The sequence below is a fragment of the Telmatherina bonti genome (genome assembly GCF_933228915.1).
Source record: "Telmatherina bonti genome assembly, chromosome: 9".
Classification (NCBI taxonomy): domain Eukaryota; kingdom Metazoa; phylum Chordata; class Actinopteri; order Atheriniformes; family Telmatherinidae; genus Telmatherina; species Telmatherina bonti.
The window spans coordinates 39,525,786-39,541,972 of record NC_136627.1 but is presented as its reverse complement, the minus strand read 5'-3'; the positions used below and the strand labels follow the sequence as shown (position 1 = coordinate 39,541,972).

At 44.8% G+C, this 16,187-nt stretch overlaps 3 protein-coding genes across 4 annotated transcripts; 2 read left to right on the top strand and 1 right to left on the bottom strand.

Annotated features, from left to right (window-relative positions):
• Nucleotides 1-8,105: 8,105 nt before the first annotated feature.
• Nucleotides 8,106-11,951, top strand: polr2d (RNA polymerase II subunit D). The gene is made up of 4 exons (XM_079246199.1): nucleotides 8,106-8,522; nucleotides 10,776-10,956; nucleotides 11,024-11,119; nucleotides 11,215-11,951. The coding sequence occupies exons 1-4, from the start codon at nucleotides 8,444-8,446 to the stop codon at nucleotides 11,291-11,293; spliced, it is 435 nt and encodes a 144-aa protein (XP_079102325.1). The 5' UTR covers nucleotides 8,106-8,443; the 3' UTR covers nucleotides 11,294-11,951.
• A 52-nt stretch (nucleotides 11,952-12,003) lies between these two features.
• LOC306760379 (dual specificity protein phosphatase 18) lies at nucleotides 12,004-14,175 on the bottom strand (the record flags this gene model as incomplete). The annotated part of the gene is made up of 3 exons (XM_079246198.1): nucleotides 13,808-14,175; nucleotides 12,311-12,627; nucleotides 12,004-12,226 (listed from the first exon to the last, which is right to left on the bottom strand). Exons 1-3 carry the CDS (start codon nucleotides 13,937-13,939, stop codon nucleotides 12,004-12,006), a joined length of 672 nt encoding a protein of 223 aa, XP_079102324.1. The 5' UTR covers nucleotides 13,940-14,175.
• Nucleotides 13,489-16,138, top strand: LOC306760378 (uncharacterized protein). 2 transcript variants are annotated; one of them, XM_079246196.1, is made up of 5 exons: nucleotides 13,489-13,942; nucleotides 14,179-14,904; nucleotides 14,974-15,050; nucleotides 15,477-15,722; nucleotides 15,800-16,138. In XM_079246196.1, the coding sequence occupies exons 2-5, from the start codon at nucleotides 14,184-14,186 to the stop codon at nucleotides 16,046-16,048; spliced, it is 1,293 nt and encodes a 430-aa protein (XP_079102322.1). In that variant the 5' UTR covers nucleotides 13,489-13,942; nucleotides 14,179-14,183; the 3' UTR covers nucleotides 16,049-16,138. The 2 variants fall into 2 exon arrangements, with proteins under 2 accessions (XP_079102322.1, XP_079102323.1); XM_079246197.1 differs by having other exon boundaries at nucleotides 13,500-13,613.
• Nucleotides 16,139-16,187: the final 49 nt, after the last annotated feature.

Sequence of the window (16,187 nt, the reverse complement as noted above, 5' to 3'; positions counted from 1 at the left end):
GTTTTGTTGTTTTGTTATGTTCATGAATCGTGATTCTTTTGTGTTGATCCTGAAAGGATCAAAAGGGGGGAATGTGGTGGAATTTATGCGTATAGTGTAGTTTTAATATGTTACTCATTTATTAAGTTTCTTTTAAGTAGTACAAGATATATATTCTGCATAGTTAGAGTAGTTCAGTAAGCTTGCTTTAGTAGATTCATGCATAAAACTAAGTGTTCTGTTCAAGGCCTGTTTCAGCTTTGACTGTTGTTATCTCCAAGCTAGCAGTTGTTTTGACTAGTGCTGCCAGGCAAAGGTGTTTTGTGTATGCTTAAAGAACACTGTAGCACACTGAGCAGGGGCAGAGCTCTCGAGACCTCTCACCCGCAACATCTGTACATGCCCAATAAATTGAACAGAAAACAGTTGATTTATTGATTTATTACTCATCGGATAAATTCCACGACATGTGAAGGGAAAGAAAATACTATTTCAGGTTTTATATTATACCATGCATACCATGGATAAGCTTCGTTTTGCTGTTTCATTTACTAGACTTTTGTAACTGGTCTGTCTTCATACAGACTTCTTATGACACAGATGGAAATTTACCAAACTTTGTCAATACTGAAGAGGAACATGAAAAAAGTGCAAACAATATGTAATTGAAATGAATTGCTGTTAATGACATTTCTTTTACTCTTCTGTTTCATGTGATGCGAGAGGCACGAGATTGATACACATCCCAAATATAAGTTATAATAATAAAATACTTTATGGTTACTGCTGGCACGCATTTACCACAAACTACTTGTTTCCTCTGCAGCCTTTAGGATTTAAAAATGCAACATAAAAGATGATGCTTCAGAAAGAAAAGCCGATCATCTGATCATTGACAGCCGGTGTTGTGATTACAGAAAAACTGCGAGCAGGCGGAAGAGGAGGAGGACGAGGAAAAGACGGCAGCCAGGGATTGCCAAGCGCGGCCAATTAATGTAAAACTGTGACAAACGAAAATATATATTTAATAATAATTTTTAAAATATGCAAGGAAAGTGCAGGTGTTTCATACTCACATCAAGAAAGATGTGGCTGATGACACAGCATCATTCCTCATGGATGTGAAGCACGTAATTGCTTAGTCAGAAACGGACGCTGTTCGCTTATAACTACTTACACGCTGTCAGCCACCTCTGAACCTGTGGCGGTACTACTTGCTCACATTTTAAACCTTCATTTTCCTCCATAAAATTTTGGCTTAGAAATCCTAACCACTATGTCACGGGTTTCCAATGTAATTTACTGTTAGAAAATGAAAACCTAAGACTAATGATAAATAATACATTTTTTATAATGACTCACAATGCACTTTTAGTTTGAAACCAAACCTCAAAGTACTACAATGAGCAGGATTAAATACGACAAAAAATAAATAAATAAATAAAATAAAACAATAACAAGTAAAAACAGCAACAAAAAATAAAGAAATTTCGCTATGAAACGAAGTAGGTGGCTACTGGGCATAGACATCGTATCTACATGATGTCTATGGTTACTGACGTGCTGACGTTGCAGTAACGTATTGTGTCATTTCCTGTTTCCCTAGCGTGTGTCACTGCGGATTGCTACGAGCCGTTGGCTCCTTTAACTTCTTTCTAACTTCTATCTATTGTTAACCAACCACTCACTTTAGCGCACAATATCTTCCCAAACCACTGTTCTATATATTGCATTTATTTTTGGGATCTTAGGCTTTCTGTTTACTTGACTTAAACAGCTCAAGCACTCGGTTTTAGCATGGCTGCTAGCTCTCTTCCCACACCCCGGTCCCCTGCCTTTTCTTGCTCGGTGTGTCTGATGTTTAGCTACTCCTCCGCCTCCTTTAGTGATAACGGTAGGTGTATTAAGTGTAGCAGCTTGGCAGCTTTGGAGGCGAGGCTCTGTGAGTTAGAAGCCCAGCTCCGCACTCAGTTAGGGAAGCAGTTAGTCAGCAAGCCCCCATTAGCCAGTGCGGAGCTACCAGCCAGGGCAGCTAGCCCACCTAGCGGTCCCTCAGCAGTTCCCGCGCAGCCAGGAGCCGAGGCGGGCTGGACGACGGTCAGGCGGAAGCGTAGCCCCAAACCAAAACCCACTGGCCACCACCGACCTGTTCACGTTTCTAACAGATTTTCCCCGCTCGGCGACACACCCGCTGAGGCAGAAACCCTGATTATAGGTAGTTCCATAGTCAGAAACGTGGCTCTAGAGACACCGGGGACCATAGTCAAATGCATTCCTGGGGCCAGAGCGGGCCACGTTGAATCGTATTTGAAACTGCTGGCTAAGGCTAAACGTAAATATCGTAAGATTGTAATTCACGTCGGTGATAACGACACCTGGTTACGCCAATCGGAGGTCACTAAAATTAATGTTGCTTCGGTGTGTAACTTTGCCAAGAGCATGTCGGACTCCGTAGTTTTCTCTGGTCCCTTGCCAAATTTAATCAGCGATGACATGTTTAGCCGCATGTCATCCTTCAACCGCTGGTTGTCTAGGTGGTGTCCCGATAACAACGTGGGTTTTATAGATAATTGGAGTGCTTTTTGGGGAAAGCCTGGTCTTATTAGGAGAGATGGCATCCATCCCACGTTGGATGGAGCCGCTCTCTTATCTAGCAATATGGACTCTTTTATTAGTCAGCTAAATTGACAACTCAGGGTTGGGACCAGGAGGCAGAATTGTAGTCCTACACACTTTTCTGCAGCTTCCCACCTGCCGCCGCCCACCCAAAACCCAATTCTGACCTTATACAACTCCCCAGCAGTAAGAATTAAACAACACAAAAACACTTCTGGGGTTAATCGTGAAAACCTCATAAAAATAAAAACAATGGATCTAATAAAATCTGAAAATAAGACAATAAAGTGTGGCCTACTGAATGTTAGATCCCTCCCAAATAAGTCTTTATTAGTCAATGACTTGATAGGTGATCACCACATTGATTTATTCTGTCTTACGGAAACCTGGTTACAGCAAGAGGATTATGTTAGTATTAATGAAGCTACGCCAGCTAACTATTTAAACTTTCACATTCCTAGAACTACAGGCAGAGGAGGAGGTGTTGCAGCTATTTTTAAGTCAGAATTATTAATTAATCCTAAGCACAAAACTAACTATAAATCCTTTGAATTCCTGACATTAAATTTATCTCATCCAAAATGGAATTCAGAGAAACCGCTCCTTTTAGCATTAGTGTATCGCCCACCTGGACCTTACTCCGAGTTTCTGACCAAATTCTCTGATCTCTTGTCTGAGTTAGTGCTGACTACTGATAAGGTCATTGTACTAGGTGATTTTAATATTCATGTTGACCATGAAAATTATAGTTTAAACATTTCCTTTAGCTCTATTCTAAACTCAACTGGGTTTTCACAAAATGTCCATGGAGCCACTCACTCTCATGGTCATACTCTTGATCTGGTTCTAACATCTGGTATTGAGACTGATAAGCTCAAAGTATTTCCTCAAAACCCTGTCTTGTCCGATCACTTCTTATTAACCTTTGAATTCACTTTATTTGATTACTCACTGACCAAAAATAAATTCTACTATAGTAGATGTTTATCAGACAATAATATTACAAAATTTAAACAATCAATTGAATAAATTTTTTCACATCTACCATGTGTTAGCATGACTGAGAGTCCCCCTTTAAGCCTTACTCCTGCTCAGATTGATCAACATGCTGATACTATAACAGCTTCAATGCGTACAACCTTGGATAATGTTGCTCCCCTAAAGAAGAAGAAATTAGGTAAGATTATGAAGGCTCCCTGGTTTAATTCCCAGCTTCGAGCTCTAAAACAGGCATCAAGGCGTTTGGAAAACAGATGGCGTTCATCAGGACTAGAGGAGTCTCACTTAACCTGGAAAGAAAGTTTAATTGTATACAAAAAAAGCCTTACGTACGGCAAGAACAGCTTATTATTCATCATTGATAGAGGAAAACAAAAACAACCCCCGGTTTCTTTTCAGCACTGTAGCCAGGCTTACTAGGAGCCGGAGCGCTGTGGAGCCATGTATTCCTTTCTCACTTAGCTGTGATGATTTCATGTATTTTTTCAGGAATAAAATTGATCCTATTAGAGATCAAATCCACAATACTCTTCCTTCTACCTATAATGTTGAGCCTGTTGTGGTCTCTGAAGCATCCTTAGAACCAGGATCTGACTTGTGTCTAAATAGTTTCTGTCCTGTCCAACCCTCTGAATTAACTAAAATAATAGCTTCATCTAAACCATCCACCTGTATCTTAGACCCTCTCCCAACGAGCCTCTTTAAGGACATTTTCCCTTTAATTAATACATCACTACTAAATCTTATCAATATGTCTTTAGTGACAGGATATGTACCACAATCATTTAAAACTGCTGTAATCAAGCCTTTACTTAAAAAGCAATCTCTGGATCCTGAAGTGATAGCAAATTATAGACCTATATCTAACCTCCTGTTTATGTCCAAAATTCTGGAGAAAATAGTTTCAGCTCAGCTACATGCCCACCTGAGCAGAAATAATTTATTTGAAGAGTTCCAGTCAGGATTTAGTCAGGTACAGCGTTAAGCTGGTTTAAATCATATTTATCTGATAGACTTCAGTTTGTTCATGTAAATGACAAGTCCTCCTCCCAAACTACAGTAAGTCATGGAGTTCCTCAAGGTTCTGTATTTGGACCAGTACTCTTCACGCTATATATGCTCCCTTTAGGCAAAATTATTAGACAGCATGGAATAAACTTTCATTGTTATGCAGATGATACTCAGATATACTTATCCTTTAAACCAGATGAAACAAATCAGCCCGATAGGCTACAAAATTGTCTCATAGACATAAAGACTTGGATGTCTAGAAATTTTCTCCTCTTAAACTCAAATAAGACTGAAGTAATTCTCTTTGGATCTGAAAAACTCAGAGCTAAATTTTCCAGTTTTGTAATGAACCTGGATGGCATTACTTTAGCTTCCAGTGCTACAGTGAGAAACCTTGGAGTAATATTTGACCCTGACCTGTCCTTTGGCCCACATATTAAGCAGGTTACTAAAACAGCCTTCTTTCATTTACGTAATATAGCCAAAATTAGGGACATTCTGTCTCGGAGTGATGCAGAAAAACTGGTTCACGCTTTTGTTACTTCGAGACTAGATTACTGTAACTCTCTATTACTTGGCTGTCCTAAATATGCCCTGAAAAGCCTTCAGCTGATCCAGAATTCTGCAGCCAGAGTCCTGACCAGAACCAGCATGAGAGATCATATTTCTCCAGTTTTAGCCTCTCTTCATTGGCTGCCTGTTGAATCTAGAATAGAATTTAAAATCCTTCTCCTTACATATAAAGCCCTCCACAACCAGGCACCACTATATATCAAAGACCTCATAGTTCCTTATATACCAAGTAGAGTACTTCGTTCCCAGACTGCAGGCTTACTTGTGGTTCCTAGAGTCTCAAAGAGCCGAACAGGAGGCAGAGCCTTTGGTTATCAGGCCCCTCTCTTATGGAATAAGCTCCCAGTTAGTGTTAGGGAAGCAGATGTAGCGGCTAGGTTATTCTTCTCTGTGTTGTGTGAAATGACGAAGGTATCCAGTCTTAGAATCCACAGCTTCTTTATTACCACATCTGGTTCAAAACATAAAAATAAAAAGGCTCATCAGCTCCCACAGTCACGGCATCGACACAACACGAGTCCTCCCGATATCAGACTGAGGCTAGACGGATGAACATTTGTATTAAGATACTGGACAGATACCTGGTTCAAAACAAAAATAAAAAGGCTCATCAGCTCCCACAGTCACGGCATCGACACAACTGAAAAAGAAAACTCACTTGTTTTACGCAGCCAAGTTACTAGCATTAGCCACACAAAGCTAACAAGTTGCTACTGAGTAATATAGCCTTTTACAAAGCACAACCACATTACGTCAGCAGTTAATAACTTAACAGAATACATACAGACAAAAAATAAATATTTAAAACACGATGATGCAAAGATCACTGTAGAGATCAGCACAAGCCAACTTACCACGAGTCCTCCCGATATCAGACTGAGGCTAGACGAAGGGGGCGTCCGTCTCAAGTCTGCAGGGGCTCGACAGGTGGCGTTCAAGTGCTTCAAAGTAAATCTGAACTTAAAGCACCCATCACAATAAATATAAATAAATAAAATCAAGGACACCCTCCCCACCTTTAAGACTAGGCTGAAGACTTATCTTTTTGATAAGTCCTATAACTAGGGATGGTTAGCATCCCTTAGTTATGCTGCTATAGGTTTAGACTGCTGAGGGACATTTCCTGATACACTGAGCTTCTTTCTCTTTATCTCACTCTTTTATCCCCCCCAATAACAGTGTTGCATCATTAACATGTATGTCTCCTGTCTCGGTCTCCCTGGCCGGGAGTAGCAGTTCCTGTTGTCTGTTGTCTTTCTGTCCTCTTCCCCCAGATGGGGCAGATGGCTGCCTGTCCTGAGCCGGGTTCTGCCGGAGGTTTCCTTCCTGTTAAAAGGGAGTTTTTTCCTTCCCACTGTCGCCAGTGTGCTCGCTCAGGATGGGAGATTGAGTTGGACTCAACTCAATCTGTTGGTTTCCTTATATAGGCTGTTATGAATTGGCCTTCATTATGTTTTCCCCTCTGTCTGTAAAGCGTCTTGAGATGGCATTGCCGTGATTTGACGCTATATAAATAAAGTTGAATTCAATTGAATTGAAGTTACAGGGGTGGTAAGCCAGCTAGCTACGTTAAGCTAATTAAGTTTAGTGCAAAAGAAACAACTGTTATTTAAATATATAAATATCATTTCACTCACCCAAAAAACTGGACCAAACACTTCTTAGACGGCCTGTTGGTGCAACTAATGGCAGAGCAAGACATATTTTCCTAAATATATATTTAAAGTGAACACGCAGATACAACTGTTGGGTGAAGTTCAGTCAAACAGCCGAAGTGAAGTGTATGGATTTAATGTGAGGTCGAGGCGGAGGTCTTCCCGTTAGCCAAAAAGTAGCAAGCCTCTAGCCACCAGCGCTAACGCTGACTGCCCTTCTGACACGTCAACCAAAAGGACACGCCCATAATTATGCCGACTTTCAAGATTAAATTACTTTTAAACGGGCGGGTTAGAAAAAAAATCCCCCCCCCCCAGTTATCATGAAGGTAAACCTGACCTATACACCGAAAATTGATTTTTGAACCAGGTTGTAAACATGTTCATTTCTGCCGTGAAGTTGGTCTGTTTAACATGGGAGTCTATGAGGATTTGCTCTGTTTTGCAGCCTCCAGTGGATCAAGGGGGAACTGCAGTTTTTTGCACTTCGGCATTGGCTTCACTTTTCACCCCCGGAGGTTGCCGCTTGGTTTGACCGCAGTCGCCTGGTGACGCCGTTTGCAGTTCATTACGCACAAAAAGGACTAAACTAACTAACTGACACGCACTTTGTCCAGTCACAAGACTGAATTGAAAATTTGACAAAACCCCGAATAACTGTAGAAAAAAAAACAACAATTAAAAGTGAAAAGGCTAGCAGTTATATAACAGCCAACTTCTCATACTAGACTTCAATGGTGCATGGACTGTACTCTGAAGTATGTATCTGCGCTGGCGCTCAAAAAAGCGTTGGTGGTATAGTGGTTAGCATAGCTGCCTTCCAAGCAGTTGACCCGGGTTCGATTCCCGGCCAACGCAGCACTTTTCCCCTTCTATTTACTCAATGTCTATTTATTTTCTCCAGCTGTCACATAAATATCACCTGATTGCATCCAAGTCCAAGTAATGATACAAGTGCGGGGTGTTTGTTCCTGGTGTCCGCTAGAGAGCGCTATGCCCCGAGGCTCTTTGAAAGACACGAATTAAACTTTAATTTATTCATTTATGCATTTTTTTCTTTTCTTTTATTTATATTTTATATTTTAAAATATGTATTTCCTAGGATATTCCTATATTTTATATTTTAATAACTTACTCCTGTCACGACTTAACTGAATGTTTCACACAATCTAATAAAACTCGGTTCTCCGTGGAAAAGTCCGCCAGCGGAGGGCAGCAGAACATGTAAAACACCACAGAAGAAGCCGCAGCCGGAAGTCTTTCTTTCTCTGTTTGCTGTGTTTAACTTCCCGCTTAATCTCGCGCTCACCGAACTCCACCAGAACCCGCCGGACCCACCGGAACCAGAACCCGCTGGACTCAGTCCGGAACCAGAACCTGCCGGACTCACTGGAACCAGAACCTGCCGGACTCAGTGGAACAAGAACCCGCCGGACCCAGTGGAACCAGAACCCGCCGGACCCAGTGGAACAAGAATCCGCCGGACCCAGTGGAACCAGAACCCGCCGGACCCAGTGGAACCAGAATCCGCCGGACCCAGTGGAACCAGAACCCGCCGGACCCAGTGGAACCGCACTCCCCGGGCCGTGCTGTAGTCCCGGTTCGACATCATGGCCGCCGGAAGTGGAGCGGCTCCTCCGCATGTCGGAGACGTAGAAGAAGACGCTTCCCAGCTGCTCTTTCCTAAAGGTCAGAACTGCAGAGATCTGTTTAAACACACTGGTTTTCCTCTGGACTTCTATAAAGGGTTTGACTCACTTCCTCTTCTCAGAAGTTTGGCTTTGGTATTAAATGCAGGAACCTGATCAGTGGTCTATCAGAACATCAAGCCTTCCAAATGGAACAACTCCAAACTTTAACATAAATGTTGGAATCCGTTGGGTTCTCACCATACCTGTTTACTCTTGCTACTGAAATGTTATTTACATTAAAAACTGCAATGACATGAAGAAACTTAATGTGCTTGGAACAGAAATAATTATCAGCCAGCTAGCCGATGAGACAACTTTATTTTTAAAAGATGAAAAACAAATTCCAATATCAATTCATAAAATCAAGAAATTCTCCAAAGCCTCAGGACTAACTTTAAACATAAATCACTGTGAACTCCTAGCTGTTCATGACTCACCACTTAAAGAAATATGTCACATTCCAGTCAAATCAGAACTCAAATACCTGGTACCCATCTTACCAAAGATCAACATTTAAGCCAATCAATCATAAACGTAATAATTGTAAAACTAAATTAAACCTATGGCTCCAAAGACACCTTTCAATCTCCGGCTGGATTTATCTGACAAAAATGGAAAGTCTGTCGAGGTGTATCTACCCTTCTTACTATCCCAAATAAAACAATAAACTATCAACCAAATAGATTTTAATTTCATTTGGATAAATAGACCGTGTAATCTGAAAAAAGCTGTATGGTAAAAGAAGTAAAGGATGGTGGTCTGAAGGTTATTGCCTTTGACTGTCTTAATGGTTCTTTGAAGACAAACTGGTTAAAATCTCGGCTTAAATTCAGCAACTCCTTCCTTATTGTGTCCCCAGTTACTTATTTAGCGAAGTTGGTGGTTTGAAGTTTCTGCTGACTGGTGACTACGATGTTAACAAGCTCCCTACAGCGCTGTCACAGTTCCAGAAACAGATATTGCTGTACTGGAAAATGTTATCCGTACAGATTATTCTATGGAAACTGGATGGTCGGTGACTGACCTGATGGATATGGATGGAAATTTAATAAGTTATGAACACTTTTGCATAAAACATCACTTTAAGTCCCCTGTCTCCGAATTTTGTAGAATTTGCAATGCACTTCCCAAACAACTGGTATTCCTGACGAGGAACATAATGATGCATCACACTATAGCCCCCCCTGTATGTTCAGGGAACTCCTCCTCTGGATCGAAATGGAATAACTCCGTAATCAGAAAATGCTTTATTGAAACTTTATTTCCTGGAAAGCAAAACAAAAACATTTTACATATTTCTGATCAAATCACAATTATTAAATTTAGGTCTATGTATATGAAATTCCCCGAAGCAAAAGAAACGCATTTTAAAATTTTAAATAACATCTACCCTAACAGAGACCTAACATCTACCATGCTTTAATATGAATGACAACTGTGGGAACGACGTTTTCTCCTGCCGCGCTCATCAGACGTTTTGGTCGGAGACATATTCATGGTAGGAAGGGAGGGATGATATAACTTTTAGGTTGATCTGAAGGAAGAAAAATAATGAACTCTGTGTCAGTGTGGTGTTGTGTTGCAGAAATGTCACCCCAACTTTGCTCTTTTTAAAAACAAATTGAATGCAGATCTAAAGTCTTGAATGTGTGAATGTTCGGAGTTAGACCCTCCATGACTCAGGAAACTAATCTATTTTATATTATAACCCCCTTATGTCAGGTATATCACCAGACATCAGATTATTTTACCCCCCCCCCCCCCCCCCCCAGTTACAGTTTCATTGATAGTTTTATTTTCTTCTATTTCCTTCTGAAGGTTTTTTCTTCTATGCACTGATTGAACTTCGCCAAGTTTGACTTTGATCTTTGTTAAAATCTTTTATTTATTTAGTTTTCCTTTTGAGGTAAATTCTGTCCAGCTTGGATGTTACAGTGTAGAGAAGTTTGGATGTTTCAGAATGAGTTAGTAGTAAACTGTTAAGCTTAATGTTCCTAAAGGACATGATGTTGGGACTGACCGGGAACCAGGGTTCATATGGTGCAGATGGAGGGAGTGGGCTGAAACATACTGGGACCAGTAAACAGACCTGCGTCACCTGGAGGCACAGGTGGTGGGCGGGACAGAAGTAATGGTTCCATCGATCCATCTTCATCGTGGTTCTGCTGGTTCTGGCCCGCAGCGTAAGGACATGGGGACCCGGCAGAACCCGGCGGTGTGTGTGATCTGATGTGGTCTTGTTCTGGTCCAGAGTTCGAGAACGCGGAGACTCTGCTGAACTCGGAGGTCCACATGCTGCTGGAGCACCGCAAGCAGCAGAACGAGTCGGCCGAGGACGAGCAGGAGCTGTCCGAGGTCTTCATGAAGACCCTCAACTACACGGCCCGCTTCAGCCGCTTCAAGAACCGCGAGACCATCACCGCCGTGCGCAGGTAGGTCTGTGCTGCACAGCAGACCCAGTGTCCGGTTCTGGTTCTGACCCGTCCCCTTTGTCTCCAGTCTCCTCCTGCAGAAAAAGCTGCATAAGTTCGAGTTGGCCAGTTTGGCAAATCTGTGTCCTGAAGCTGCTGAGGAGGCCAAAGCCCTGATCCCCAGGTGGGTCGGTCCGGTCCAGCTAGGTCCGGTTCGGTCCGGTTACCTAAGAGAGGTTCCTGTGCAGGTGATAACGGTTGGTTCTGGTTGCGTTTCAGTTTGGAGGGACGCTTTGAGGACGAGGAGCTGCAGCAGATCCTAGACGACATCCAGACCAAGAGGAGCTTCCAGTACTGATCCAGGACCCAGACTAGACCCATCTGGACCCATCTGGGCCTACATGCACCCACCTAGACCCACATGGACCCACCTAGACCCACATGGACCCATCTGAACCCACATGGACCCATCTGGACCCACATGGACCCATCTGGACCCACATGGACCCTGATCTGATCATTCCCGCTGATGTCTTAATAAAACCGGTTTTGTTTTGTATCTTTTTGTTTGTTTTCTAAACGGAAACATTTCTGATCACAGGTTCTGGTCTGGTCCGGTCTCAGTTAGTCCGGTCTGGACCCAATAGAGGACCCGAGGACAGAAACGACTCGCTCCCTCTGTAACTAAGGCGTTTCTTCTTCTATGGTTAAATTCCTGAAAGCAGCATCGCAGAGGCGCCACCCGACTACCGGACCCAGGTGCAGGTTCGGACTCTCTGCCGTGGGTCCGGATCGGTCCAGACAGGAAGAACCTGCTTGTTTGGACGTCAGATGACCTCATCCTACACAGCTGGAGTTTGATGACATCATCAGCCCGGTGATTTATTGTTGCATCAGAGGAAACGTTTCTGATCACTCATTGGTTGTTACGGAACGGTCCGGTTCAGGGTGGTCCGGACCGATTGGTTGTTACGGAACGGTCCGGTTCAGGGTGGTCCGGACCGATTGGTTGTTACGGAACGGTCCGGTTCAGGGTGGTCCGGACCGATTGGTTCCACACGTATTGCGTCAGACGTTGATGTAGTACGCTGCAGCGCCATTTGGGTTGTCCGGGTTTGACAGGGCCTCGGGCAGAACCCCGGCGCTGGTCCTCGTCATCCTCACCGTGTTCCAACCCAACAGAACCACCTCGTAGTCAATCAGCTGCCTCCAGAACCCGGCGTTGGGCCGGATAAATGGTCGCTGTTCCAGAACGAGTTCGTAAGCGCGGCGGAGACTGAGACCTTCAGACCTGCAGACACGCATAACAGAACCATCGGTAAGCAGAACCAGAGTAGAACCGGTACCATCAGCTGGGTCTAAATTGAGTCAGAACCTCATCAGGTGGGCCATTATTAGAGCCGGGGACCTGCTCCTGCCAGCGGTGCAGTGGACCAGTGTGGTCCCCGTCTGGTTCTGTTGGATCTGTTCAGACACGAAGTCGAAGTAGTCCCTGAGGGAGGCGTCGGGTCGGTCCTGGACCGGAACTTGTAAAACCTGGAGCCCGCAGACTGGTGGGTACGAGACGTCTGGGAGTCCGCTGGCGTTGACGACCAGCGTTACGTTCCGGGTCACCAACATGGTGCGATTCTGAGCCGAGTCCAGATCACCGAGGAACAGGGCGGTACCGACCTGAGAGACCCGCATGGTGACCTGCAGAACCAGAACAACGACAACCATGATATCCGTTGCTATTTTTCCACATCAGTACGGACTCTGGTCTGTTTGGACCGACCCCCTGTAGAAACCCTGTAGACCCTCTAGACCCCCTGTAGACCTCCTAGACCCCCTGTAGACCCTCTAGACCCCCTGTAGACCCTCTAGACCCCCTGTAGACCTTCTAGACCCCCTGTAGACCCTCTAGACCCCCTGTAGACCCTCTAGACCCCCTGTAGACCTCCTAGACCCCCTGTAGACCCTCTAGACCCCCTGTAGACCTCCTAGACCCCCTGTAGACCCTCTAGACCCCCTGTAGACCCTCTAGACCCCCTGTAGACCTTCTAGACCCCCTGTAGACCTCCTAGACCCCCTCTAGACCTCCTAGACCCCCTGTAGACCCTCTAGACCCCCTGTAGACCTCTGGAACTGAATAAATGCGGAGATCTGACTGGCTGACCTTTCTGAGATGAGAATGATTGACAGGTCGCTGGGCAGGAAATGGGTGGAGGTGATGATGTCACAGTAAAGTCTGACATCAATCGATTAGTTTGATGACAAAATGTTCTGATCAGTTTTGATGAGTTCTGAACTTTGAAAATTCGCCAATAAACTTTCCTATAAGTGGGAATCGAACCCTCGCCTCCAGCGAAGACTTCGACCTGAATGCGGCCATTATTGATCCCTGATCAGTCCCTGATTGATTGTTTTCATTTGAATCGATCCTTTTTCTGTTTCTACGTCATCAGAGGTTTTGTTTTCAGTCTGAAACCTGATCCAGTTATTGATCACATGATGAGGAAGCGTCACGTGCTGATGACTCATCACAACTTTCATTTCTTCTCAGTCTGACGCGGAACTCGACAGGAGTTGGACTGAAACGCACCTCGGTTCCGTTCTGAACACCTCGGTTCGGTTCCGACCCATTGGATAATGAGGGCGGCGACGTCTGGAGACAGTCTCGCGCTTACCTCCGAGATTCGGTACCAGAACGACTAGACGGAACTTCGCGTGTTCCGGTCCGAGTTCCTGGACGTTTAACCAGAATCAGAACCTTTAGGCCTCAGAGAGCCGAACCTTTACGAGAAATTCGGCCTAATGTTGATCCGTTTTGGTCACGCGCGTAAAGAACCGGAAGTGCGTTCATGTTGATAGGTCCGGTCCAAGCCGAGCCCACCTGGTTTTGCTGGTCCAGACCAGCGTGGACCTGGTTCTGGGACCGGTTCTGGCACCTGCAGAATTTATCTGGAAGCAAAACTCCGAGGTCAAACCTGGAGGAAAATATTCTCGCGAACCAGCAGAACATCATCCGGTTAGCAACTTCAAAATAAAAGCCTAGCTTTTTTTCTTTTTTTTTTATTTACCAAAACTTAAATTTGATGATGTCACACTCTTGGATTTTCTTTATCAAAAATTCAACCATTAAGGTGACGTTTTCAAACCGGAAGTACTTATTTCTTACAAAGTAAAATCTCAGGAACTGTCATATTGTTTTGGTTTGACATCACCAACCAGTTCTTCTTCCTGTTCCTGTCTGGACTCCACCAGGCCTCATGAACATGCAGAACCAAAACACTAAACAGACTTCAGGGGCCGGACCGGCCCCAAGTCTAGTCCTGCCTCAGGTCAAGTACCACTCCTCAATTCACGCTCCAGGAGGTGGACCTTCAGCCAGAACCAGGGACGCCCAGAGGACTAGACATGGAGCTGCAGACCTCCTTCAGACCAGGAACGACATCAACATAGTTCAGGAGAAGGAAAATACCAATAAGACCTCTTCAAATACCACTTCTTCCAAGAAAACAGTCTTCCCGCAGGTCTGGTACCACCCATCCATCCGAGCTCCAGAAGCTAGACCTGCAGCTGGAACCAGCAGCCCAACCCAGAGGACTAGACCTGGAACTGGAAATCCACTTCAGACCAGGATCGTCACAGAGATGGTCAAGGAGAACCAGAACAGCGGTGAGACTTGTCCTCCAGCTAGACCAGGTCCTGGAGCAGCCAGAGTGGATCCAGATCCTCCTCAAGAAGCAGCACAAGGAGATGGAGCTCCTCCCAGACCTGAGCAGGTCCCTCTAGACCTGGGGGTCCACCTAGACAGATGTTTGGTGGAGCAGGTGGAGGTTCTGACCCGCGGACAGAGACTGAACCAGGATTGGTTTGCCTGGCGGAAGAACCGGATCACGGCCTCGGTGGCCCACAGCATTGCTCACAGCCGCTTCGCAAACGGAAAGAGCAAAGCCCCGCCCCCTTCCTACCTGGCTGCAATCACAGGTAGGCCCTGTCCAATCACCTGGACCTGCTGGTTCTGGTCAGAACTAACGCACCTGCTTGACTCCACAGGCGATGGGCCCAAAGTCCAGACCAGAGCCATGAGCTGGGGGGTCCGGATGGAGGCGGAGGCAGTCCGACGGTACCAGGTGGGTTCCGTCTTCATCAGCCTGAAAGAAGCTGAAGACTCCGGTTCCACAGCAAAGTTCTTAGGATCAGAACCAAGTGGGACGTTACACGATGCTTCCAAAATAAAAATCTAAATAAAATGTAAAGAAAATATATTTTAAAAAAATTAAGAAAAAAATGTAAAATTTTAAGTCTGTCAGAAAACCGATAATTTTTCTTGAAATTTGATAAAAAATATTTTAAAATCTCAATTTTACAAAATGAAAAATGTAAAAATAAAAATTCTTTTGAAAACTTCCGAAAATATTTTTTTAAGAAGCAATGCTTGAAGAACTAATTTAAATAGTTTAAAAAATTATGATGAAATTAATGTTGATAAAAACTGTGTAAAATTTCACATTTTTAGAGAAACTGAGAAGAATATTTTATTAAACTTCCTGCTGCAGCAGCTGAAGTCGGCAGCGTTGGGCCGACCGGTCCTGGTCCGGGACTGCGGTCTCTTCCTGGACGCCCAGCGACCCTGGTTGGCTGCCAGTCCGGACGGCATCGTGACGGATGGACAGACCGGCCAATGGCTGCTCTGCTTGGAGGTAAAGTGTCCCTTCAAACACCGGCACCGGTACCTGGAGGACGCCTGCAGGGACGACCCAGCCTTCTGTTTGCAGCTCCAGGACGGGCCGGTCCTGGATCAGGTAAGACCAGGATCCTGAAAACCAGGAGGCCGTCTGTCTCGGATCGGTTCTGACATGCTCCTGTGTCATCCTGGCAGCCTCCGTCCTACCGTCTGAAGACGTCCCACTGCTACCACACCCAGATCCAGTGTCAGCTGGCGGTGACGGGCCTGGACCGGGCCGAGCTCGTTGTCTTCACTCTGAAGGAGACCGCCGTCGTCCCCGTGACCTTTGACCCTCAGCTGTGGGAGGACACGCTGTCCAAGCTGGAGACATTCTACAGGGAGGCCGTCCTGCCTCACATCAGGAGGAGGGTGGAGGACAGCGTCCGGAGCCCAGAACTGTAGGAGGTCTGACCCACTGGGTCTGGACCCAGTGGAAGACTGGATCAGAACCGGATCCAGAACTTTGTGTCTTTACTGGTTCAAATAAAAAATGTCCACGTCTTTCTGTTCTTCCAGTTTTCTCAAACGCAACGAGACAAAC

Excerpts from the sequence above, each read along its gene's own strand:
- polr2d (XM_079246199.1), top strand. The coding sequence starts at position 8,444 with ATGGCCGCCGGAAGTGGAGCGGCTCCTCCGCATGTCGGAGACGTAGAA. Across the intron at positions 8,523-10,775 it reads CCAGCTGCTCTTTCCTAAAG|AGTTCGAGAACGCGGAGACT; the intron begins GTCAGAACTGCA and ends GTTCTGGTCCAG. Across the intron at positions 10,957-11,023 it reads ACCATCACCGCCGTGCGCAG|TCTCCTCCTGCAGAAAAAGC; the intron begins GTAGGTCTGTGC and ends CTTTGTCTCCAG.
- LOC306760378 (XM_079246196.1), top strand. The coding sequence starts at position 14,184 with ATGAACATGCAGAACCAAAACACTAAACAGACTTCAGGGGCCGGACCG. Across the intron at positions 14,905-14,973 it reads CTACCTGGCTGCAATCACAG|GCGATGGGCCCAAAGTCCAG; the intron begins GTAGGCCCTGTC and ends TTGACTCCACAG. Across the intron at positions 15,051-15,476 it reads AGGCAGTCCGACGGTACCAG|CAGCTGAAGTCGGCAGCGTT; the intron begins GTGGGTTCCGTC and ends TTCCTGCTGCAG.